Here is a 27,523-nt window from a genome sequence, read left to right on the forward strand (position 1 = left end):
CAGCACACCAACCAGAGACAAGAGCTGAAAAGGCTGCCGCCGAGGAGCTAACAGGCCTTGGAGGGGCGGGGGCAGGCAGTAGAGATCTCCTGTTTTCCCATATAAGGCTTATTAAAAAGCTATTTAATTCCTCAAATTATAATATGTGTAACACAGTATTTTTAAAAATCCAGTTAAAAGAACCGTTTTACTTGGCATCTTTGCTCTTATGATCCCTCAGTTTCCTTTTATTTTATGCTGTTTTAGTCCTTATCGTTAGAAGAAAGAAAACGAGGCTATCAAGCAACACTGAAAGCCTGTTTCGTATACATGGCTTTGCTTCTTCCCAGGCACAAATCTACAATTGGCAAGGACTTTTTTTTCTACTCATGTAAGTATAATCTCAGAGAGGAAAAATAAACCCTAAATGGTAAAATGTTATGCTCTGGCTAGATGTGTAAAAGTTGAAAAGTAAATTATAAAAAGCATTACTCTATTTAGATGTGGGAAAACTTAAAAATTAGTAGTCCTCAAGATGATACCTGATAAGAGGAAAACACATGCATGTTTTCTACTAAGTAAAGATCAAAAACTCTCATTTTAGTGTTTGAAATGGTGAAATTATGATTGTATAGGGACAAAATGTTTATGTGTAAGTTCAGTCAGTTTAGAGTTGGCCGAAATGTGATCAATTATGTAATGAGATGTTGCCGTATTTAGTTTTTAAAGTGACAAAAACTTCACTCTAGGTTCCGAGTAATAGATTTGTAAGTTCTCCCTCAAAGAACAGAAGAGCCAGTAATTAATAAAGACAAGTGTTCAGATTTATTTGGAAATTCACAGTTTCTAATGGCACTACAGCTCCGTAGTTACATACTGAAAGTCATCTTTCCACAACACCGGGTGCTGCACGCAGATCGGGTAACTTCCCGCTCACCCTCTGCTCTCATCTGGACCTCTTTTCAATGAGTTTCTATACAATCAGGCCCTCTTGCTCTGAATGGCTAATTGTACAGACTGGAAAAAAATTTAAATCATCTAAAACATACTGTTAACCTAAAAGCAGCAACTTAAACAAACAAAAAAGGCTTTAAATAGGTCACATTACAAACAATACCCCCAGAAAGGTATTAGAAAAGTTTAAAAAAGTTATTACTAAAAGTGCTCAATAAGTTATAACTTAAATCTTACAACACAAAATGGTCAATTCTCTCCCTTTCAAAAAGAAACTTCCCACTTTCACGCATTACTGTACAAACACACACTAAGAAATCATTTTATTCAAATAGTCGCTGCCAATTATTTTTAAAGAAAACAGAAGACAAAATAAGGACAGACACATTGACATCACATGTATACCTCTGCACATTTGTAGCCAGGACAAAGCAAACATCAAGGAATAATGATCCCTTTAGACTTGACCAATTAGACAAGGCTTGACAAACTCACTAGCTGGTTCCATGCATATGTACATAGGCAGCGATTTTATCATATGAGACCTGGACTCATTTGACAAACCTTCAAATATTCTATTTGTGGTAACAGGAAACAATTACCTGAAAGTCTGGAGGATTAGTGCTTATTGTGAATGTTTAAAATGTAGCTAACGAAAACCCTTACAATGATTAAATGTGTTTAAAAGGTGAATTTATAAAAAATGTATTTGCAAATACCAGTCATTTGCAAGAAAAAATCTTGTAGGCTTTTTTCTCTTTGAGTTAGTAACTAGAGAAAAACGAGTGTGAATAAGTTAAATGAAAATATCAGTATCGCCATTTACCTAAAAGAACAGACAAAAATTCCAGCCAGTTTTTGTTTCAAGTGAGTTTGCTACACAGAGGTCTATTTGGCAAGTCTGCAGGATCTTTACACTGTCGGAACCTCATTACCGAACTTCAGGTGCAGATCACCTTAAAGCCTTGTAGTGTTTGCAGCTTCAAAAAACTAACAAAGTTATAAAAGAAATCAAATGACAGAAAAAGTTCTCCCTCCTCTTCCAGTGGCATTATAAATAGACAAAAGGCACATAAATATGGGAAGGTGCAAGAAATAGGAACAAGGCTAAAGGAAGAGGTTTAGGCTCCCATTCCTATCCCACCCAAAGGAACTGGGCTTCCGAATTACATTTGTCCCAGTAATTAATCTGTGAAAAAACATCTTTATAAAATGTCTACCATTGTCCTTGTAGGAAGTGATCAGCCTTGTAAAACTGCAGGTCATTAACCAAGATTGACACAATCCCACCTACTTTTTTAAAAAGGCAGAAACCATAATTTCTGAATACTTTTCCCATTAATATTTTCTCCCTCCCCCAAACCCTTCAAATACCACAGACTGTTCTTCAAAGAACAACAAAAAGTCTCCAGTATGAAAAGTTCTATTCATTTTAGATATGTCCCGAGACCGCTGTGACACCAAATGTTCCCACGGTGATCTCTTTGTTTCCTTTGATTATGTCATGCAGGCTCGGCAATGATCCTGACTTAGTCTGTATTAGAGTTTTTATCAATTTTCCTTGGTCTTGGACTTTAGATCGCCTTCGTTTTAAAGCCCTCTTCTCAGTTTTTGTCTTTTGGGACTGTCCATTGCACAGACTTGTGCAAGCTGAAATGCCACAAAAGTAAGACTCTTCTGACTGTGACGATGTTTCTGAGCTTCCTTCAGACGGAGGTCCCTTGTAGGAAGAGTGATAAACTTCTCCCATATTAGAAAAATCTCTCTGGTTCATAAAGGGCTTCTTTCCCTTTAGGTCTCCATTGGCTACAGGGTGCAATGGATCTGCTGGCTTTATGGTTTCAATTTTTTCAGTTTTGTACTTGCAGCGTTTCTTCTATAACAAATTTTAAAACAAGGTAGTGATGAGACCTCCAACCGTTACCTCATCAAAACAGCTAGAGAGCTGAGCTACTGGAGGAAAGTGCCAACTCCCGGCGAAAAGTAAAACAGTATTATGAACAGCATAACACACTGCTATGTTCTGTATAGATATTACCATTACCTTCTCATTCTGTAAATGCTACGCAATCAAACTCTTTACTTAGCTGCCATCTCTGAAAATAGATTTAGGGGGTGATAACATCTGAGTACTTACTAAGCACCAGGTATAATACTAGTTGCTTTCATGTGTACTTTACTTACTGAGACGTGAGTATTTTATCTCTGGTTACTAAATGAGAAAACCAAGGTCCAGAGGTCTGGTTCTCCGCCCAAGTTACAACACAGTAAGTGGCCAGGCTGGGATTGAATCCTGGGCTATTTGGCTCTAAAAGTCCAAGTTCTTTCACCTAGAGATCATTACCTCTAGTCAAAATGAGTACAACTTACTTAGAGGCAAAATGGAAAAGGCGCAGGCTTTGTAACCAAAAAGCCTAAGTATATTTTGAGTTTTACCACTGATTTAATGGATCATTCAAAGATGACATAAACCCTCTGAGTTTCAGTTTTTTCATATCAACTTGGGGATACTACCACCTCCAGGCTGCTGTGAGGAATACAGGAATAGCACACACACGCGCTGATACTCAATAAATAAGGACTACTAGCCAGGGGTCCGCAAATCTTTTCTGTAAAGGGCTGGGCAATAAATGTTTTAGGGTTTGCAGGTCACATACTGTCTCTCTTGCATATTCTTTTTGATTTTACAACCCTTTAAAGATGGCTCCAGGCTCATACAAAACAGGCTACAGGCCAGATACAGCCTGTGGGTCACAGTTTCTTGACCTCTGTAACATTTATTTATATCATTACTACGACTGGAAATAAACAGTACGTTTAAGGAGCACTTAAAGATCCTATCAAACCTTCCACCTAGTTCTTCATCTTCTATCACATAACACACCAATACACTTAAATACAATCAAAATATTACCTTTTTTTCTGGAGAGAACTTGAGGGGTTCTACGATGTACAAATCACTTGGGTCTACTATAAGTAAGAGAAAATATAAAGTAGATGTGAAATGTGAAGATTATGCTATGATAAACACTATTAAAATATTATGCATTGTCCCTTAGTGATTATTTACCTAACAGATCCAATGAATTTATAATTATACCAGATTAAGCATATATTTACGCATTTTAAATTAGTGAAAAGCGACAAGGTGGGAGACTATAACATTCTTATTTTGGGCTTTATTGGTCTCCTTCAAATAATTTCCGTAAGTTTTTAACTGACAGCTAGCCATCAGCTAACACAGTAAGGCTCCTTCTCTGGGCCCAGCCCTACCCTCTTACCTGATGAGAAGGATACCACCACCAGGTAAGCTAATAACAAACCTGTAAATCACTTCAGTATTTCCCTAAAAGACTAAGCTACACTGTGTCACGAATGTGGGTTAATTATGTGCAACAAGCAGTTGTGACCAGGTACAAATGCCAGTTAAAGGAACATACACATAAAAAAGAGATTTAAGAAGTCTTTTCTAATTGTATTTTACTGGGACCGAAACTATGAACGCCAAAACCTAAAAACAGCTTGAACATGCAATATAAATGACAAAGTAATAATGAATAAACACTTCTGGCAAGGTGAGTAAATCAGAAATATTCCCTTTAGGTTTCTAAGATTTCATTACTTTTAGCACATTAAAGACAGCTGTATACCACTCCCACACTGACAAGATAAATGTCTTGACATTTTGACTGACAAGATAAATGAGATTTCAGTCCTACTGAATCCATTAAAAGTAAACAATATGTGGTCTGACACAGCCAGAAGTTTATAAGCTACAAAATTCACTATGAAACTTCATATACTGCAAATAGTTTACTAATAACATGATTCAACCAATTATACTTTGTTTACATTATGTCCTAGAAATCTGTTGAGAAAGTCATCAAATATATAAAAATATCTAAACATTCCTCTAAATAGCCATTTCTAACAGGTTACTAATCTCACTCGGATTGATTTAAAAAAAAAAAAAAGACATTCTAGGAATGGTTAACTGTTATTCAGATCACCCTCCATACTGAAAGCAACTAAATATGGATTTAACCAGTTACGAAACAACACATGTTGGCAAGGATGTGGAGAAAGGGGAACCCTCTTACACTGTTGGTGGGAATGCAAGCTGGTGCAGCCACTCTGGAAAAACAGTATGCAGGTTCCTCAAAAAGTTAAAAATAGAGCTACCCTACAACCCAGCAAGTGCACTACAAGGTATTTACCTCAACAATACAAATGCAGTGATCCAAAGGGGCAACCATACCCCAATGTTCATAGCAGCAATGTCCACAATAGCCAAACTATGGAAAGAGCCCAGATGTCCATCAACAGATGAACGGATAAAGAAGATGTGGTGTATACACACACACACACACACACACACACACACATTATGAAATACTACTCAGCCATCAAAAATGAAATCTTGCAATTTGCAACAATGTGGATGGAACTAGAGGGTATTATGCTAAGCGAAATAAGTCAATTAGAGAAAGACAATTATTATATGATCTCACTCATATATGGAATTTAAGAAACAAAACAGAGGAGCATAGGGGAAGGGAGGGGAAGATAAAACAAGAAGAAACCAGAGAGTAAAACAAACCATAAGAGACTCTTAATCATAGGAAACAAACTGAGGGTTGCTGGAGGGGTAGGGATGGGGGGATGGGGTAATTGGGTGATGGACATTAAGGAGGACACGTGCTGTGATAAGCAATGGGTATTAGATAAGACTAGTGAACCACCTCTACCTCTGAACTCTACCTTTGAAATTAATAATATACTATATGCTAATTAATTGAATTTTTAAAAATCACTAAAAGCACTGAAGAGCAGCCAAGATTAAGTAGGTAATCTCTAGACCATATCTGAAGTAAAAGTAGGAAGCCAGACAGTGAAGTGGAACACAAGTCATTTTTGTCCTCACAGCATTTGCCAATGCACGAGTATGTGAACTTTAGCTCTGATGGTATCAAGAGAATGAGTCAGAAATAAAATCCCCAGACCCACCCAAAGACACCCTCACTCTCCCCACTGTAAGCTAGGACTCTAAAGAACTATCCTCAGAGAAAGAATTAACCCATGCAATGCAGAGACTTACAGTCCAAATTCCCATCATCTGGTGGTCCAACTAACCTCATGCCACTAACATGAAATATTCCTGAATATAAAGCAAACACAATTTTTTTCTGGAATAAGGACCTACCTTCTAGCTCTCTAATTATCCCTACAAATAATTTTTCAAAGGGAAAGACCAACACACAATGGTAACCAAGCACAGAAAGACACAAGGCATCTTGAGCAAGAGCCTGCAGACATAATGAACAGATTCACAAAGACTTAAGATATTAAAATTATCAAACATAAGATTACAAAGACAGTTATACTTACTATGTTTAAATAAAAAACAAGCTTGAAAATATCTGCAGGAAACATAAAAAAAAAAAGGGACCTAGATGTTTGAAAAAATACTAAAAACAACTCCTAGAAATAGAAAATGTAATAACCAACATTAAAAACTCAATGGAAGAGGGGCGCCTGGGTGGCACAGCGGTTAAGCGTCTGCCTTCGGCTCAGGGCGTGATCCCGGCGTATTGGGATCGAGCCCCACATCAGGCTCTTCCGCTATGAGCCTGCTTCTTCCTCTCCCACTCCCCCTGCTTGTGTTCCCTCTCTCGCTGGCTGTCTCTATCTCTGTCGAATGAATAAACAAAATCTTTAAAAAAAAAAAACTCAATGGAAGAATTTAACAGCAGACTACAAATAGCTGAACAATGTATGGTCTGGAAAAGAGTTCAGAGGAAATCCCTAAATATAGCACAGAAAGGCAAAAAGAATGGAAATAAGAAGAGTTTAGGGGGATAAAGTGAGAAGGATGGTAACAACGAGGTAGAGAGAATGTTTTTGGGGAAAAAATAATGGTTAAGAATTTTCCAATATTGATAAAAGATACCAACTGAGAGCTTCAAAGAGCCCAACAAATTTAAACAGGAATAAAGAAAAAAAGATAATGTTTCAGCATGAAGGGAAGTAATGGCAAATGGAAAGTCTCAGAAAGCAGACCTGAAGAATTGAGAAATTGGTATATATGTGGATAAATGTAAATGAACATTAGTGTAAAAAAATAGTAATAATATACCTTGTTGAATTACAACTAGGCAAAAAAATAGAATTTAAATACACCAAACAGTAACATATAAGTCAAGTTGGGGATAAAAGATCTTGGTACTTATCCAAGAAAAGGAAAAAGTATTGATTAACTTCAGACTTCGAAAAGTATTTATAAATTCTAAAGTACGAGAACATGTCAAAAACACACAACTTCTAATGACAGAAAAAGAGAAGAAGCTCTTCCTAGCTCCAACAAAAAATCTCTTTAGGAAAGGGAGAAAAAAATATAAAGAGGTAACAGGTAAAAGATATGTGAATACCTTTATGCCAATAAATTTTAACATTTGGATGGAATGGAAAAACTCATGGAAATTTTTAATTTAAAGTGACAAAAAAATCAGGTTCCTATAACCAAAACTCCTCTTACAAAGACAACTCTGGACCTATGTGACTAATAATTCAAAAAAGAAATAATTATAATCTTAAACTCTTCCTGAGAACTGAAAATAAGAGCGCACTGCCCATCTGATTTTATACACCTTACACACCAAAACCCAACAGTGTGAGAAATAAAAAAACTACATGGTAACTTATTCATGAACAATAGGTAGCAGAATTCCTAGAGTATCAAACAGAATTATGTGAAAACAACAATATGCACACAAAACATACACATATAAAAATATATCATGACCAACTTGTATTTATTAAGACTCTAGAAAATCGATTAGTATAATTCATTTTAACAACAGATTAGAAATGATCATCTTAAAAGAAGCTAAAAAAGTATTTGGTAAAATAAAACATTCATGGCGGAGAGGAATTATTAGTAAACTGAGAGGAACTTCCTTAGATAATGGGTATCTACAGAACATCTACGACAAATGTAATACTTAACACTAAAAGTTTTCCCTTTAAGAATGGGAACAAGACAAAGGTGCCTATCAGGTACTTCTATTCAACACTGCTAAAATGCTAGCCACTGCAGTTAGGGAAACAAAGGAAATAAAATCTATAAGGATCGGAAAGGAAGAAACACAATTGTCTTTACTCTCAAAAAGTGTGCCTGTATTCATAGAAGCTGCCACTCTGTCCTAACAACAAGTAAAAAGCTAAAAAACTGAAGAATCAACTCTTCTTTTAGATCCTTCATAGTGAGGTCACAAGGCAAACTACTGTTCCAAAACTCAAAAGACAGGCAGATACAGAGAATCACAAATTACCTGGGCAGAAACCTCTGTGGGAACCAGTGCCCGTGTAGGAAAACCTGAACCATTAATTGATAAATTGCTGGATGCTCAGTGTGGATAAATCTGTAAGTTAAAAAGTCCAAGGAGGACAGCCAGTCCGAGGGGAGCATCCACGCTTTTATGAGTTTTACCTCCAGGAGCTCTACCAGGTTCTCACCATTTTGAAATATTCCAAAGTATTCTGTTCTTCTTAACAAGGCCTGACTTCAGAAGAACTATTTTAGTAGAGCTGCACCTGCTGGTGTTCTATCGGAGACTAACCTGTCTAAGGGAAAGGGGAAACCTGAGCAGCATGGGTGAAGTTTACAGTCCAGGGACAAAGGCCTACCAAAAGACTGAGACCTAATTACAAGAGTCCAGAACACTTCCTCTACCACCTCACCTCACCACTACATTATGAAAGGTTTGTTTACTGCAGTTCCTTTAACCAAGTACATCATGTCCCACCTTTCAACAAAAAATTACAAGGCATTTTTTTAAAAAAGCAAAGAACACAGTTCGAAGAGACTAAACAAGTATAAGAACCAGAGTTAGATGACAAGAATGGTGGAATTGTCAGACCAGAATTTTTTTTAAATTATGATTAATATGCTAAGGGCTTTAATGTAAAAAAGTAGACAACATGCAAGAACAGATGGATAACATAGGCAGAAAAGTTCTTAATGAAGGATAAAAAAGAAACGCTAGAGCAAACACAGTAACAAAAATGAAGAATGTCTTTGATGGGTTCACTGGTAGACTAGACACAGCTAATCAAAGAATCACTGAGCTTTATGACAGGACAACAGAACTTCTAAAATTAAAAAGCAAGAGAAAAAAGAAAAAACTGCAGAACAGAATATCCAAACAGTGCAGGTCAACTGCAAAATGTATAACTTATGAGTAATGAGAATACCAGAAGGAAAGAACGAGAGAAAGGAGCAAAAGAAATATTTGCAGTAATAATCAATGAGAATTTCCCCAAATTAATGTCAGACACCAAACCATAGATCTAGGAAGCTCAGAGAACACAAAGCAGGATAAATGCCCAAAATACTACAGCTAGGCATATCATATACAAACTTCAAAAAAAAAAAAAAAAATCAAAGATACAGAGAAACTCTTGAAAAAGAAGAAAAACACAGCTTACCTAAAGAAAAGCAAAGACAAGTTACATCTGACTTCTCAGAAATCATGCAAACAAGATAGTGGAGTAAATTATTTAAAGTATTAAGAGAAAAAACACACTAATCTAGAATTCTGTATCCTACAAAATTATCCTTCTCAGACAAGCAAAAAATTGAGGGAAATTTTGCCAGGAAACCTGCCTTGCAAGAAATGTTAAAAGTAGTTATTCGGAAAATTGGAAAACAATACAGGTCAGAAACAGAGATCTACATAAAGAAAGGAACACACACACACACACACACACACCCCTACACACGCACGCTTATGCAGAAGTAAAGTGAATGACAGCAATGATAAGGGATGGATAGAAAAAATTAGAAATATTTTGTTATTACAAAATAGCTGTGCTACCCATGAAGTGGTACAGTGTTACCTGAAAGTGGATTTGGACTAGTTGTAAATGTATATTGCAAAGTCTAGGGCAACCACTAGAAAAAGTAAAAGAACAACATATGCTATGAAAGGAGAAAATATGGAATTATACACATGCTGAATTAAAAGTACAAAAGGCAGAAAAAAGTACAAAAGACAAAATTGGAACAAAGAGCAAGGGCAACAAATACATAAACAATAACAAACAGTAAATATTAATCCAACTATATCAACAATCACCTTAAACCTCAATGGTCTAAATATACCAATTTAAAGACAAAGATTTTACAAGTGGATCAAAACACATGACTCAACCAGGTGTTGTTTGTTGTTTTCAAGAAACCTGCTTTAATTTTTTAAAAAAATTATATAGTGTTATATTAGTTTCAGGTGTATAGTATAATGATTCAACAGCTCTATACATTACTCAGTGCTCATCAAGGTAAGTGTACTCTTAATCCCCTTTGCCTATTTCACTCACTCATCCCCCACCCATCTCCCCTCTAGAGGCAGCCATCAGTTAGTTCTGTGTATTTAAAAGTCTGTCTCTTTGGTCTTCCTCTGTCTGATTTATTTCACTTAGCATTATACTCTCCAGGTCCATTCATGTTGTTGCAAATGACCAGACCTCATTCTTTCTTAAGACTGTGTATACACACACACACACATCTTACTCCATTCACCTATGGATGGACATTTGAGTTTGTTTCCATATCTTGACAATTGTAAATAATGCTGCAATAAACACAGAGGTGCATGTATCTTTTTGAATTAATGTTTTCGTTTTCTTTGGGTAAACAGCCAGTAATGGAATTACTGGATCATATAGTAATTCTATTTTTAATTTTTTTGAGGAACCTCCCTACTGTTTTCCCCAATGGCTACACCAGTTTGCATTCCCACCAACATGCATGAGGTTCTTTTTTCTCCATATCCTAACACTTGTTGTTTCTTGGGTTTTTGATTTTAGCCATTCTGACAGGTGTGAGGTGGTTATCTGATTATGGTTTTGATTTGCATTTCCTTGATGATTAGTGATGTTAAGCATCTTTTCATGTGTCTGTTGGCTATCTGTATGTCTTCTCTGGAAAAATGTCTATTCAGGGTCTCTGCCCACTTTTAATTGGATTATTTGGGTTTTTTTGGTGTTGAGTTTTGTAAGTTCTCTATATATTTTGGATATTAACTCCTTATCAGATAGATCATTTGCAAATATCTTCTCACATTCAGTAGGTTGCCTTGTCATTTTGTTATGGTTTCCATCGCTGTACAAAAGCTTTTTATTTTGGCATAGTCCCAATAGTTTAATTTTGCTTTTGTTTCCTTTGCCTAAGGAGATATATCTAGAAAATATATCTAGAAAAATGTTTCTATGGTCAATGTCAAAGAAATGACTACCTATTTTTTTCTAGGAGTTTTATGGTTCCAGATCTCACATTTAGATCTTTAATCCATTTTCAGGGTTTTTTTTTTTTTGTGTATGGTGTAAGAAAGTAGTCCAGTTTCATTCTTTTGTAGGTAGTTGTCTGGTTTTCCCAGCACCACTTCTTGAAGAGACTGTGTCTTCCCCACTGTATATTCCTGCCTCCTCTGTCATATATTAAATGACCATACAGGCATGGCTTTATTTCTTGGCTCTCTACTCTGTTCCACCAATCTGTCTATTTTTGTGCCAGTACCACATTGTTTTGATTACTATGGCTTTGTAGTATATCTTGAAATCTGGGATTGTGATACCTTCAGCTTTGTTCTTTTCCAAGATTGCTTTGGCTATTTGGGATCTTTGTGGTTCTGTACAAATTTTAGTATTATTTGTTCCAGTTTTGTGAAACATGTTGGTATTTTGATCGGGATTGCATTAAATCTATAGATTGCTTTGGGTAGTATGGACATTTTAACACTATTGGTTCTTCTAATGCACCAGCATGGACTATCTCTCCATTTGTTTGCCACCTTCGATTTCTTTCATCGGTGTTTTTTAGTTTTTAGAGTACAGGTCTTTCACCTTCTTGGTTAGGTTTATCCCTAGGTACTTTATTATTTTTGGTGCAGTTGTAAATGGGATTATTTTTGCAAGAAACCCACTTTAAATATAGATTAAAAGTACAGGGATAAAGAAAGATATACCATGCTAACACAAATCAAAAGAAAACAGGATTAGGTATATTAATTTCAGACAGAGCAGATTTCAGAACAAAGAAATTATCGGGGATAAAGAGGAGCATTTCATAATGATAAGAGGTCAATACTTCAAGAAGATATAACAATCCTTAGGGTGTATGTGCCTCACAACTAAGTCAAAATATCTGAGGCAAAAATTGATAGTACTGCAAAAAGGAAGGAACACATGAATCCATTATTATGGCTGGAGGCTTATAATGCCCCTCTATCAGAAATGGATAGATCCAACGAGCAATCAATAAGCACACAGCTAACCTCAACAGCACCAAAATCTACTGTATTTCTATATACCATCAATAAACACACACGCGCGTGCACACACGCACACATGCCCGAGATACCATTTACAACAGCCATCAAAAAATATTCTAGGAATAAAGCTCCCAAAAGTTTGACCTTTTTGGAGTAAACAGAGATATGCTATATCCTTCCCAAATTGATATGCAGTCAATGTGATCTCAAATTTTGTTTTTGATGAAACATTTAAAAGATGATTCTAAATTTATATGGAAACATGAAAAGCCAATAATGGCCAAGAAACCTGAAACAACTGAAAATTCATATAAAATTTTACATTGGAATTCCTACCTAACAACCAAACAAAAAAAATAAATAAATAAATTCCAGGTAGATTAAAGACCTAAAAATAAAAACTGAAGTAAACATTTAAAAGAAAATATAAGAGAATATTATCCATAAACTTGGAGCAAAAAATTCTGTTTAAACAGGAGATAAAAAGCACTAACCATATGGGAGAAAATTTATATGTTTGATTAACATTAAGAGGAGCTTCTCTTATTTAAAAAACTCTATATAAAACACAAGTTTCAGAGCGAAATAATATATCTGCAACATGATTAATGACTAGGATCGAAACCTTAAAAATAATTATAAACCAGTACAAAAGAGATAAACAACCCAACAGAAGAACAGGCAAAAACCTTAAAATTGCCCAGGAAAGTCAAATGACTAAAAGGCATAAGTAAAGATGTTCAACTTCATTAGTAAGCTGATTATTGGTTTCATTTATCTGGTTAGATAAATGAAAATTACAACTTTACTGAGGTTAATGAACACTTTAAAACCTGAGAATCCTAAGTGTTTGTTGGCAAGAATGCAGAATAATAGAAATTCTCACAGCACTGGTGGGAGCACAAACTGTTTTATGACCACTTTGGAAAAGCCTGCCGTTATCTGATGACTTGCATCTGCAAGCATACTCTACCAACCCAGCAGTTTTACATCTAGGTAATACTCCTAGAGAAATTCATACAACTATGTTCCAGTACACAAACGAATGTTTACAACAGCATTACACAGCCTCAAATTCTAAGCAACAGAATGGATAAATACACTGTGAATTAGCTACTGAAATAGTATACAATATTGAGATGGGATGCAATCATGTATATGAATCTCCCAACAGAATGTTGAAGAAGACAAAAAAGTTTACATGTGGTATGATTCTATTTATCAAAAACTCAAAATCAGGCAAAACTTATATTATACTGTGAGGAATCCAAACAACGATGGTAAAACTATTAAGAAAATCAAGAATATGATTATTTCAAAAGTCAAGATAGCTACCTCTGGGAGAAGCAATACCAAGAGTGCTGATCTTATTCTCCTTGATCTCAATGTTAGTTACACAGGCATTCACTTTATAATTACTTTCCAAGTTGTACATTTTAGTTTTATGCATTTGTGTTTTTGTTTCCCTTATATTTCACAGTAAAAATGTGTTGCAAAAATAAAAACAATTTTGATCCACCTGGTTTGTCAACAAAAGTGAGAGTTGCAAATCAAAGTATAAACCTAATGAAAAGAGAGGAGGACACTAAGAGAAGAAAACTTATAATGAATTAATATAGTTACAACATGGATTATCTAAGCCCCACTATTACCTCAAATACTTAGCAGGCAAGAGATTATGTAATTTGTCAATTTTGTATTAATTCATATCAACTTTGTACAAAGTCCTAGCTTTATATAAAAATAAGACATGGAGCATTACAACCAGGCCACAGAAAAATGACTGTAAGAGACTACTATGAAAAACTGTACTCCAAAAAATTGGAAACCTAGAAGAAATGGATAAACTCCTAACAACACACATCAAGAATGAATCACGAAGAAAGAGAAAATATCAACATACCAATAACAAGTAAGGAGACTGAACCAATAATCAAAACCTCTCAACAAAGAAAAGCCCCAAACTAGACAACTCCATCAAAGAATTCTACCAAACATTTAAAGAAGAATTAACACCAATTCCTGAAACTCTTCCAAAAATTTGGAGAGGGAACACCTCCAAGCTCATTCTATATAGCCAGAATTATCCTGATACCAAAGCCAGGCAAAGGCACTACAGAAAAACTACAGACCAATATCCCTAATGAATACTGATAAAAAAATCTTCAACGAAATATGAGCAAAGCAAATTTGATAGCACATTAACAGGATATTGTACAATGACCAACTGAGATTTATTTCTAGAATAACAAGGATGAGTCAGCATATGAACATCAATCGACGTAATATACGTTAAAAGAATGAAGGACAAAAACCACATGATCATCCCAACTGATGTAAAAAAAGCATATGACAAGATCAACACCTTTTCATGATAAAAATACTCAATAAATTAGGAACAGAAGGAAACTTCAACATTATATTAAAGGCCATTTATGAAAAAGCTAGCTAACATAATAATGATGAAAGACTGAAACCTTTTCCTCTAAGATCAGGAGCAAGGCAAGGATGTCAGCTCTCATCACTTCTACTCAACTTAGTAGTGGAAATCCTAGCCAGAGCAATTAGGCAAGAAAAGGAAATAAAAGGCATCCAAACTGGACAAAAGGGGGGCGCCTGGGTGGCTCAGTCAGTTAAGCGTCATACTGCTGATTTCGGCTCAGGTGATGATCTCAGGGTTGTGGGACTGAGCCCTGTGCTGGGTTCTGTGCTAGGTGTAGAGCCTGCTTGGGATTCTCTCTCTCTCTCCCTCTCCCTCTGCCCAACCCCCCCACCACCGCTGGACAAAAGGAGTAAAATTATCTCTGTTCAGAGATGACATGGATCTTATATGTAGAAAACCCTGAGAATTGCACACAAAAACTGTTAATGGATTCAGCAAAGTTGCAGGATACAAAATCAAAGCACGAAAAACCAGCTGCACTTCTGTACTTTCAACAATGAACAATCCAAAATGAAAATTAAGAAAACAATTCCACTTACAATAGTATCAAAAATAATAAAATACTTAGGGATAAGCCTAAGAAAGTTGTATACGAACAAATAAAAAAAGACACAAATGGGAACACATCTCATGTTCATGACTGGAACACTTATTGTTAAGATGTCCATACTACCAAAATGATATACAGATCCAGCACAATCCTTATCAAAATCCCAACAATATATTTTGTTGAAATAGAAAAACATATCCTAAAATCTATATCGATTCTCAAGGGACCTCAAATAGGTCAAACCATTTTTAAAAAGAATAATAAAGTTTGAGGACTCACACTGATTTCAGAACATGTCACAAAGCTATAGACATCAAAACAGCGCAGTCCTGGGATGCTTGGGTGGCATAGTCGGTTAAACACATCAATCCTGGTGTCGGGCTCTACGCTCAGCATGGAGTCTGCTTAAGACTCTCTCTCCCTATCCCTTTGTCCCTTCCTGCCACTATCTCTCTAATAAATTAATTCAGCTTAAAAACAAAACAAGATAAAACAGTGTGGTACTGGAGTGCCTGGGTGGCACAGTTAGTTAAGTGTCCAATTCTTGGTTTCAGCTCAGGTCGTGATCTCAGAGTTGCTCCGCACTGAGCAGAGTTTGCTTAAGCTTCTCTCTCCCTCTCCCTCTCCCCTGCCCCACCGTTTTCTCTCTCTCTCAAATAAATAAATATAAACAAAACAAAACAAAACAGCGTGGTACTAGCATAAAGGCTGGTAAGTAGACCAATGGAATAAAGGACCCAGAAATAAACTCTCATACATACAGTCAAATAATCTTCAACAAAAGTAATAAGACCAGTCAATGAGGAAAAACAGTTTCTTCAACAAATAGCCCTGGGAAAACTTGATATCAACATGCAAAAGAATGAAGCTGAACCCTACCTTACACAATATACGAAAGTTAACTCGAAATGGATTAAAGACCTAAATGTAAGATGTAAAACTATAAAATTTCTACAAGAAAACATAGGGGAAACTTCATGACATTGGAGAAATTAACAACAACAATGAATATTAAATAAAAAAATTTTAAATTGGGCAAAGAACATTTCTCCAAACACGATTTACAAATGTCCCCAAAGCAGAAGAAAAGATGCTCAACATCACTATGTCAAGAGCCAGAGGTCGAAACAGTGGCTATCCCGGGAGGGGATGGACAGTGATTAAAAGAGCACAAGAAAGTTGCAGTGATGCTGCATAACGTTCTCTACCTCAGCCTGGGTGTTGGTCACACAGGTGTGTTCATTTGGTTTATGAAAATTCATCAAGCTTTACATACCACAATTACATTTTCTTACACATAACACTTAATTAAAAATTCTGCTATAAAAGAAAATCAGCCAAGAGAAGAAAAGAAAGAAAAAAGCAGGAAGAAAGAAGAGATTTACTAGTCCTACATAAGCACACATGTAATGGGTTAACTTTGTGAAGCTTTGTGATAACAGTAAACCAGAGATGCTCAGCAGTGATTGCTCGAATGATTTAATGAACTGAAACATGCTGCTGTTAACTAAATCCTAAAGAAATTGAGAAGCTAATAATTAAGAAAGCAATCCTAATTGAAATATACAATTAACTTGGTTACTTTAATACTGCTATAAAGTAAGTCTCTTAGTAAGCGCTAATTATAAAAGAACTGATATAGAAAAATAGCCACTCAGTACAAATTCATTCTTTTAAATTTAAGTATTCATTGAGTGTTAGACAGTGAAATGCTATTATAGACCCTGGCCTGTAAAAAAGAGATAGACTAGATTTTTTTTTTTCCCCAGAAAGTGCCTCGCAGTCCTAAACTAGAGACAAAACGGGTCCTACCTGTATAAGAAGAGGAGGCAGAAAAGCACAGGACGCTATGGGAGCACATTCAGGTTTTCCAAATCTGTTGAACTTTCTCAAACATCCCTTTCTAAAAAGAAATACTTCTAAACAGGAGCATGTGCAAACAAAGCTACCAATGGCTAATTAAACTAAGCCCCCCTTCCCCACAAGGGGAAAGCCCCCAAAGTGGCTTTGACATAGCACAAACACAAAGGTTACTTATACCCATTATTCCATTACAGATGGTTTCGAACACAACACTGACGTTATGCTTATGCCAGAAGTAAGCTAGATTCGTATTTATATATATATATATATTACACAAAAACTACCTTCTTTGCCAGTTAACTGTAGAGATTTGGATCTGATGAGTGGGAATGAAGTTCTCCTTTTTAAATTCATATCATCATAGGAAGAGAAACACCTAAAACATGAAGAAAAATCAACACTGGGCACAATGAGAAAACTACATATAATTTACTCTGCAGTTGGGGCTTGATGGAAGCTACTGAGAATTGAACATGCCACAGAATACTAATCTCTAATTAACACTCCAGTTATTGCTATTACATGAAAAAAAAATTAAGGCTCGTTCTCTAAAAGGTCTATATTAAAAGACCTATTATCTTCCCCCTTTGAATTCCACATTCAAGCATCCACAACCAAAATATTTCAAGGGTTTATGCATTTCCTATTAATGTTTTCTTTATTCCAGTCTACAGAACCTTCCAGATACAGGACTATCTTGCTAGTTCCAATGATGTTTTAACACTGCAATTTTAAGATATCATATGGGGAAAAGAAATTATGTCAGTATTCCCTTATTTAGTCAAATTTCTCAAAAATATAAAAAAAAAGTAGTAAAAAATGTGAAATAAAATGCTGATACTACCTTTTAGGGCTTGGATATTGATTACTTTTAGGAAGTTTAGAAATATAATCTCCATCAAATTGAGAGGTGTTTCGACAGCGCTGCATACAAAGCATCAGTCCCAAGACAACACAGAGAACCAAAGATATGACAAGATAGCTTTGTCGATCTGACACCTGAGAGGAGAAAAGGATTTAATTATTATATGTTTTATATATTACAGTAATATTAAATATTATATTTTGTTATTATCATTTAAAAATTACATTAGGAAAAATACAGTGGGATATAAAATTCAAAGGGACAGATCATTTTAAACATTTTTTAATGTGTTTCAAAACCATAAAATGCAGGGCAAGGTCTTAGAAAATGTACTACTGAGGTAATGTCTTACTCTTCTTTTCCTCCCCGCAAATCTTTGAACATTTTCAAACCTATGGAAAACTTTTTAAAAACAGCAATGAACATATTCATGCCTTTCACCTATGTTTACTGATACTTAACATTTTGCCACATTTGCTGTGTTTTTCCATCTGTACTCTCTCCTACTTGGGGAGAAAAAAAAAAATCTTGCTCCTGCCTAGTCTTTGCCATCTTGTAATACTGAACCACGAATCACCCAGTTATTTAAGCCAAAAACATGAGGGTCTTAGTTCCTCATCCCACACATCCCATCTTTCATCAAGGCTGTCTTTCTCTTAAATATTTCCTGAATTCAACAACTCCACACTGTTCTCGACTTCTAAAGCCCTAGTCCAAACCAACACCACCTCACCCAGGCTACTGCAACTACATCCTGAATGGTCTCCTCCCAACTTCTGCTTTTGCTGTTCCCTAAGAGGCAATTCTCCACAGAGCAACAAATGGGGTTTCTCCAAGTATTATCAGTGAGATGACCCCTGCCATTCTTAATTCTTTCTAATGAGTTGCAATGATTAGAATAAAATTCAAACTCTAAATTGCCTATAAAGGCCTACATGACCAGTCCCCACCACACCCTGAAGGTACTTACCCTACTTCCTCTCATTCTTTTTTTTTTTTTTTTTTTTTTATTTATTTATTTGACAGAGAGAGACAGCCAGCGAGACAGGGAACACAAGCAGGGGGAGTGGGAGAGGAAGAAGCAGGCTCCCAGTGGAGAAGCCAGATGTGGGGCTTGATCCCAGAACGCCGGGACCACACCCCGAGCCGAAGGCAGATGCTTAACGACTGCGCCACCCAGGTGCCCCACCTTCCTTCCCCTTATTCTGCTCCAGCCATGCCAACTTTCTTTCTGCCCTCACAGATATTACACTGTTTCTAATTGTGGATCCTTTGCCCTAGTGCTGCTATTAACAGGTTTGTTCTGACCCTAGGTTCCTTGTGGCTGCTCTCCTCTTGAGCACTCATGTTCTAATGCCACTGCCTCAAATAATCCTTCCAAAATCACTCTAGCTAAAGGAGCAACCCATACCACACCACTCCACACAATTTCATTTTCTGTCCCACTGTCCTTCACATATATTTACTGTATGTATTCCCTCTCTCCCCTAGAAGAGAGGCTCTGTGCGGCCAGGGACTACTCACTGTTGTATGCCCTAAGGACTGTACAGCTCACACCTATATACAATGGATGCTCAATAAATACTTATTAAATTAATACAATTTTTGCTTTGTTAAGCAACTCAACAAGGCTTTGTGAACTGAAAACGAAGCATCAGTGGTTTGCAAAAGGCCTAATAGAATTGCTTTATAATCATATTTTAGGTAAGACCTAAACTATGAACGCCCTGTTTTCCAAAAAATTATATATTTCCAAAACTTTAAAATGCCACATTCTGGTATTCTGAACAAGTTCTCTCTAAGTGACAATTTTGCTTGGTTGAAGTTCTTAGATACCATGTCCTTAACAAGCCTGGCTTTAGGACAACCTCTATATATGCAGTGTGTCTTACAATACCAGCAGTAACAATACCTCGCGTTTTAGTTCTGCCACTGTTGTCGACAAGTTTGAAACAAGCTGTGTCATGTTGGTCAATTGTGCCTGTAGTAACTGGATGGCTTCAGTTTGCCGCTGATCCTATGATAAAGGAAGAAATATTATTTTTGTGTGTGTGAAAGTTTCATCTGTACATTAAATACACTGTAAGTTCCAGTAAAAATTATGAAGTTCCTCAAGAAAAAAAATAGGAAGCTTTTAATGAATGAATATTGCAAAGTATGATCAGAAATTAAAAAAAAAAAATGAATCTGAGACTATTGAACCCTCCTTCCCCCACCCCTCCAAAAAAAACATTTTGCCATTTACTGCTACCATGTGGATCACTAACAGACATTAATAAATTACTTTCCAAGGTAATATGAGCTCCACATACATAAACCAGTACATGGTCAGCTGTATGCAAAAATAATCACTTTGTCAAATATGTATTTTTAAACCAAAGCAGTCAGCACAAAAATATGTTGAAAAATTTTTCAAAAACGTTTTTGGATATAAAGCAGGCTCATACCAAGAAACTTTTAAAAGTTCTATTGCACACTAGGATGGAACTTAGGATGTCACATTGTCAAAAACCTACAACGGCTCATCTAGTCAATGATAGAATATCACCAATGAAAATAAATTAATCAAAACACCCATCTTTCCAGCTCAAGCTTTTTAAAAGTTTTATAATCAACAAACATGTCTTTATGTAAAATACTTGCATGCATATTTTAGGGAATTATGCATCATAATCATGGTCAGGAACCTCTATTAGGGAGACTGTACTGAAAATTTCAACTTACTACTGAACTTGGGGAGGAGGAAAAGAGGGCAGAATACAAAGAAAATCTAACACTCTATTTAGGATCATGTATGAAATAGCTATATAACCATTTATCACTCTAGATCTGTTTTTCAAATTTAGATTTAAGTAATAAGTTTAGGGGTGCCTGGATGGCTCAGTCATTAAACGCCTGCCTTTGGTTCAGGTCATGATCCCAGGGTCCTGGGACTGACCTCACACTGAACTCCCCACTCAGCAGGTAGCCTGCTTCTCCCTCTCCCTCTGCCTGCTGCTCCCCCCCCCCCATCAAATAAGTATGTAAAATCTTTAAATAAATAAATAAATAAACAAAGTTTTAAATCTCAACCGTGTGTGTGTGTGTGTGTGTGTGTGTGTGTGTGTATGTGTGTGTGTGTGTGTGTGTGTAAGGTAGGGGGGTGGGTTGGGGGAGGTGAATGCATAAAACTGCAACAAAAAGTTTCACTTACTTCCCTTACTGCAATACACTGTGGTACTTTCTATCCTACTTCATCTGTTTAAAATGCTGAACCTGACTCAAACAGTTTCTTCTGACTCACATTTGACAAACACTGATAAATTCCAGATTGTTATAAACATTTAAAGAAAAAACTATGAAATTTAATGAGTTAGTTAACACTTCTAATCAAGATTTACTTCCAATACTGTTAATAATACACAAATTATTTAAAAGTATTTAAGTCTTTGAGATGGGAAAAATAGAGGGGAAATCATTTTAACCATTAAAATTAATGAAGAACTAAATTACTGTGTTCTTGAGTCAGAAGACAATATTGTTAAGATGTCAATTCTCCGAACTGATGTATAAATTCAACAAAATCTAATCAAGATGCAAACAGGTTGTTTTTGTAGAAACTGACAAGCTGATTCTAAAATCCATATTAGCCAAAACAATTTTGGAAGAGATGAACAATGTTGGAAAATTCACACTATGTGACTTCAAGAGCTCCTATAAAGCTACAATAATCACAACACTCTGCTCTCAGCATAAACATAGATGAACACAACAAAAGAGAAGCCCTGAAACAGAAATATTATGTATATATGTGTGTGTGTTGAATTGATTAATATTTATATTTATCACAAGTGCAAAGGAAATTCAGTGGAGAAGGGTAGTCTTTTCAACAGTGATACCTGAATAAAGGGAAATTCTCTATCTACCTCCCCACCAAAAAACTTTGATCCATACTTTGCAACACGTAAAAACTAAAATAGATTATAAGCCTAATGTAAAACGAAAACTATAAAACTTTTAAAAGAAAACTGAGGAAAAATTCTTTGTGACTATGGGTTAGGGAAAGATTTTATAGAGCAAAGAGAAAATAAATAGGCTTTAACAAATTAAAAACTTGTCTTCAAAAGACACTTTGAGGAGAATGACAAAACAAATAATGAACTGGGAGAAAATATTCACAAAGTATACCTCTAATAAAGGACTTGTATTCCAAATACATTTTATATAACTCTCAAACTTCAATTAAAAAAAAACACTAAAGGAGGAAATTTGTATGGAACCACAACTGGATTGTGTTAGGAACTAGCAGTAAGATGCAACTCCCTCTGAAACCTCAGGCCTGCTCAATTTATCTCACCATCCCCTAGTCCCAGATAAAGTCTAAGAAAAATATAAAATTTCTTCATCATAGTAACATAGTGTAAAAACTTTTAATAAACATCTGGATATTTCAATACTGAAATTGTGCAATACTGAAATTGTTTCCTTAAAATCAACAAGACAGGGTAATGGTCGATATCACGAGTTATATTGCATCACAGGAAAGAGATGGGGAAAAAAAGAAATGAAAAGGTACAAGGATTAAAAAAGAAGAAACAGAAATGTTCTTATTTGCAATCAATTAGATTATCTGTGTAGAAAACCACAAAAGATTTGCGTTTAACAAAAGCTGCTTAAAAGAAGGCCACTGTACTTCTACCACATATATGCAAACTTGGAAGTTTAATAGGAATAATGCTCAAGAAAATTTTCTCTAAAGGAGATATAGATGCTAATAGCTAGGTAATTTCCCAAGCATGACATCATATAATAGGCTTATCATCACCTATCAGGAGAAAAAAATGAACCAACACTTCTCATCCTTCTTACCAACAAGAGCCTACTGAATTCAAAAGAAATTTATATAAAAAGTAAATAAGGGCTGAAGATGACCAACCTGCTCCTCTGCTATTCTTGAAGTATTCTGAAGTTTTACTATTGTTTTATTGAAAGCCTTTTGCATTTCTTCCATTTGTTTTCGGTACCTGTGGAGTGAGAAAGGACTTATTAGCTTTAATTTCTTACTTATTAACTTATTACTAGAAACACACTTCTGATTTCAATATGTGAGATAAATCTACTTTTTTGAAAATAACTCTTATTGAGGCCTGGAACACTTATAAAGGTAAAATAAAGAGGTCCCTTGAGGTATTTGCTACCTTAACATCAATTCTACACATCTCACTACTATGTAAGACTAGCCAATTATTTTATGACAAAGGAGCTAAGAATATAAAATAGGGAAAGAACAGTCTCTTCAATAAATGGTGTTGGGAAAACTGGACAGCCACATGCAAGGACTGAAAGTGGACCGCTATCTTATACCATACATAAAAGTAACTCAAAATGGATTAAATTGAATATAAGACCTGAAATCGTAAAACTCAGAGGAAAACACAGTTTACAGTAAGCTCCTTGACATTGATCTTGGTGATGGTTTGTTGGATTTGAAACCAAAGCAAAAATAAACGAGTACACATCAAACTAAAAAGCTTCTTTAATAAAGGAAACCATCAATGAAATGAAAAGGCAACTTGCCAAATGCGAGAAAAACTTTGCAAATCACGTATCTGACTGGGGTCAATAGCCAAAATACATAAAGAATGTATACCATTCAATAATAATAAATTAAAGAATCCAATTAAAACACTGGCAGAGGATCTAAACAGGCCTTTTCCACAAAGTCATACAGATGGCCAACAGGTACATGAAAAGATGCTCAACATCACTCATCATCATGGAAATGCAAATCAAAATCATGAGAGATCACATCACATCTGTTAGAATGGCTATTATCAAAAAAGATAAGACGTAACACATGTTGGCAAGGATGTAGAGAAAAGGGAACCCTTGTTGGTAGAAATGCAAATTGATGCAGCCACTCTGGAAAAGAGTAGGGAGGTTCCTCAAAAATTAAAAAGAGAACTACTATATGATCCAGCAACTCCACTTCTGAGTATTTATCTGAAGAAAATGAAAAACACTAAGTTGAAAAGATATATGTACCCTCATGTTCACTGCAGCATTATGTACAATAGCCAAGATATGGAAGCAACTTAAGTGTTCATCAAAGAATAAACGGATAAAGTAAACGTGGTATCTGTATATAATGCAGTATATTCAGCCACAAAAAAAGGAAATCTTGCCATTTGCAACAACATGGATGGATAGACCTTGACGGCATTATGCTAAGTGAAATAAGTCAGACAGAGAAAGACAAATACCAAATGATCTCACTTATATGAGGAATAAAATAATAATAATAATAATAATGACAATAATACCCTTGAACTCATAGATACAGAGAACAAACTGGTGGTTATCAGATGTAGGGAGAAATGGGTAAAGGGGGTCAAAAGGTACAAATTTCCAGTTATAAAATGTATTAGTAATGGGGATGTAATGTACAGCATGGTAACTATAGTTAATAATACTCTATATTTGAAAGTCGCTAGGAGAGCAGATCTTGAAAGTTCTTGTCACAAGGAAAAAAAATCTTTTAACTGTGTGGTAATGAATGTTAACTAGACTTATTGTCGTGATCATTTCACAATATATACAAATATCAACTCATTATGTTGCATACCTGAAATTAATGTCAATTATACCTCAATTAAAAATAAATTAATAATTTCTGTGGTTCTCTTAGTGGGGCAGTTAGGGTAGGGAGCAGCAGGTAGGGGTACATTTTTTTTAAAGATTTTATTTATTTGAGAGAAAAGAGAGACAGCATGAGTGGGGGTGGGGGGCAGGGGAGAGGGAGAGAGAGAGAGGCAGACTACACACTGAGCAGGGAGCCCGATGTGGGGCTCAATCTCAGGACCCCGAGATCATGACCTAAGCTGAAGGCAGACACTTAACCAACTGAGCCACCCAGGTGCCGCAGGTAGGAGGTATTTAAGTGGTCAGGCCTGCACGTGCACACACAATTTGCCAATAAACTGTCTGTATGGATTAGGAGGAAACCCATTAGAATATAATGATAACCTTAGTGACATCTCATTAGTAGCATTTTGATTTAAAACAAGTAGGGAAAGGAAGTGTTTCAGACATTCTGGACATTTGGTGCCTACGTGGTTGCAAAATGTTGGAGAAGAAGCCCTGAAGACACTGGACACTTAAGGGATAAAAAAGAGTAAACAGGTATAAAAAAATGGAAAACTGTGCCTGGGGTCCCTAATCACTGCATAAGCACACTGGCACTTATGAGCAAAGAGCATAAATTATCACAACTAGAACTAGGATTCTAGGACTTCTTTGAAAGACTGCAAATGTTGCCTAATCATCCAGTTCAGTCTACTCTAGTCCTCACTGATTTAGACTCTTAATTATCTTGTCTAGTTCCACTAAAAGCTTCAATATCTAATGTTCTTACATATATTACATATACAGTATAGATATATATATACATGTTATATAACACTATAATTCTCACATGAGTACTGTGGGAACCAAACAGAAAAGTAGCTAAAGTTAAGCAACAGAAGAAAGGAGAAACTGATTAAAGATAATTCAAACTTGTCACCCTAATATATAAAGATATTACATCACTCAGTACTTCTAAAAAAGATAATCAATTCTTTAAGTCATTGATCAACATCAAAGTAACACTCTCTCCAACTAAAATGGTACTGACTACTACCATATCATGAGATAATTAATCCTTTCCTCCTCTACTCAGAAATCATACTACGCTACTTACCTTGCAAAGTAGACTGTGCTAATTGATAATAAAACTTACCTTTGGCTAAGCTCCTCCAGATAGCGACCACTGAGAGACATGTTAACTTCTAAGGCTTTTATACGGTTATTAAGTCTCATAAATACTGACTCCTTTTGGTTTGATCCATGTACAAGATTTCCATTAGTGTATCCTAGATCTGTCGAATTTTGCAATTCAGCATAAAAGTCTGTAGCTGTCCTCTGTAGCCCTCTTAAAAGGGCATCTTCCGGAGACTGATCTTCCTCTCTCACTTCAGGTAATGAAGAAGAATCCACAACAGGAGTCAAAATTTGCTTTGGTGTGTCAGCTATGTTCACTGTGGCTTCCCCATCTTCACTGTCTGGCATAGCAGCTGTGTTTACAGGTGGCACTATTGTTTCAGATAGTTTTGTGGTAATATGCATGGAGTTTGTATCTTCTTTTACAATATTATCCATTACTTCATTAAATTTATTTGTTTCATAGATCACAGCTGGCTTCTCTATAGAACTAAAACTCTCAGACTTTTTTTCCGTCTCATTATCAACCTCAACAGAATTTTCTTGAGGGATCACTTGAGATGGTGTAGGTCCTGCATCATATTTAATAGGCTCAGACACTTCTGTTTTAGATAATGAATGGATTTCTGGAGTAACATCTAAGAGAAGAGACTGAGAAAGAGTTTGAGGATGGCTTGGTTCAAGTTCAATTGCATCTGCACTGTGATTAATCAAATCACCTTGGTGCATACTACTTAAGTCACCTGGAACAATAGTTTCAGCATTCTTTTCTTTTCTCTTACTGTCCAATTCTCCACTTGGAGGTTGCAATACTAAAACATTCACTGATTCTGCAGGAAGTGGTAATGGTGGTTGAGCCGACACGAGATCGTCTTTTTCTTTACTCACAGCAGTTCTGCTACGTTGCCGATAAAGAGCAACTCTAACTGAACACCATTTATATACGTATTCCGAAAAACTAGAAATACAACAAATTGTGGTCAGTTCACTGCAAAATATTTGTGTCTCTGATTCAAACCAGGGTGACGATTCATCCTCCTGTTCACCACTACCCAGAAGGGTCACTGTAGATGGACTTGCCTCCTCTTCTTCTTCTTGAACCAGCTGTACAATCGGACTCTCTTGTGGAGTATCTGGTGACGACAGCTCTGTCTCATGTATGTGTCCTTCAGCAGTTACAAACCTAGAAATACATATCATAATTACATATCATTTTAATTAGAAATCTAAAGTTAAAATTATGCTAAAAAGTCAATGTATCATACATCAAATAAAAGAAAGACTAGAAATATAGAAGAAACTGAAAATTTTTGGATGAATTTTTCCCCTTCAAGTCATTTTCATTATAAAAACAAGTATTATTCAGAAATGGTAACAGAAAGATCATTTATCAAGTGATCAGCCAGATGACTCAAATCACCATATTTACTAAATCAAACTTGCTTTTTAAAAACATCTATTTAAGAATTGCTTATATGTGGAGTCTAGGAACTAGAATCTGGGATTCTTAATATATGAATGCACTTTGTATTTGAATATACTTTCAAAAGATAGCTAGATTTCTCAAAGAAAATTTTTCTGTGGATGACTTGAGGAATTCCAGGGTAGCATTACACATACACACACGATTATCTGCATGGCCTCACCAAAACAATCTTACCATCATCTGGGCTAATTTTCTATTATTTAAAGCCAAATACATAACAACTCTAATAAAAGTCCGAGCTAATAATAAATAGTGCCCCATCTGTAACTTAATCCCATCTGCAGGATCTAGAGCATGTATGTAAGGTAGGGGA

The 27,523-nt window shown here is 35.7% G+C and overlaps 1 protein-coding gene across 5 annotated transcripts in view; it reads right to left on the reverse strand.

Annotated features, from left to right (window-relative positions):
- Nucleotides 1-781: 781 nt before the first annotated feature.
- The window catches only part of SUCO (SUN domain containing ossification factor), a 91,923-nt gene continuing 65,181 nt past the window's right edge, over nucleotides 782-27,523 (reverse strand). For 4 of the 5 annotated variants that reach the window (XM_087858810.1, XM_087858805.1, XM_045814148.2 and 1 more), the window contains 7 exons: nucleotides 25,744-26,907; nucleotides 22,900-22,987; nucleotides 19,897-20,001; nucleotides 17,964-18,118; nucleotides 17,404-17,495; nucleotides 3,848-3,903; nucleotides 782-2,809 (listed from right to left, as the gene is read on the reverse strand). In XM_087858810.1, the coding sequence (XP_087714936.1) occupies nucleotides 2,366-2,809; nucleotides 3,848-3,903; nucleotides 17,404-17,495; nucleotides 17,964-18,118; nucleotides 19,897-20,001; nucleotides 22,900-22,987; nucleotides 25,744-26,907 (2,104 nt within the window). In that variant the 3' untranslated portion in view covers nucleotides 782-2,365. Of the gene's footprint in view, nucleotides 2,810-3,847; nucleotides 3,904-17,068; nucleotides 17,160-17,403; nucleotides 17,496-17,963; nucleotides 18,119-19,896; nucleotides 20,002-22,899; nucleotides 22,988-25,743; nucleotides 26,908-27,523 lie in introns of all 5 variants that reach the window. The other variant, XR_015722930.1, reaches the window with a different exon arrangement.

Source organism: Ursus americanus, chromosome 2 (genome assembly GCF_024610735.1).
Source record: "Ursus americanus isolate L20-20 chromosome 2, mUrsAme1.1.p, whole genome shotgun sequence".
Lineage (NCBI taxonomy): Eukaryota > Metazoa > Chordata > Mammalia > Carnivora > Ursidae > Ursus > Ursus americanus.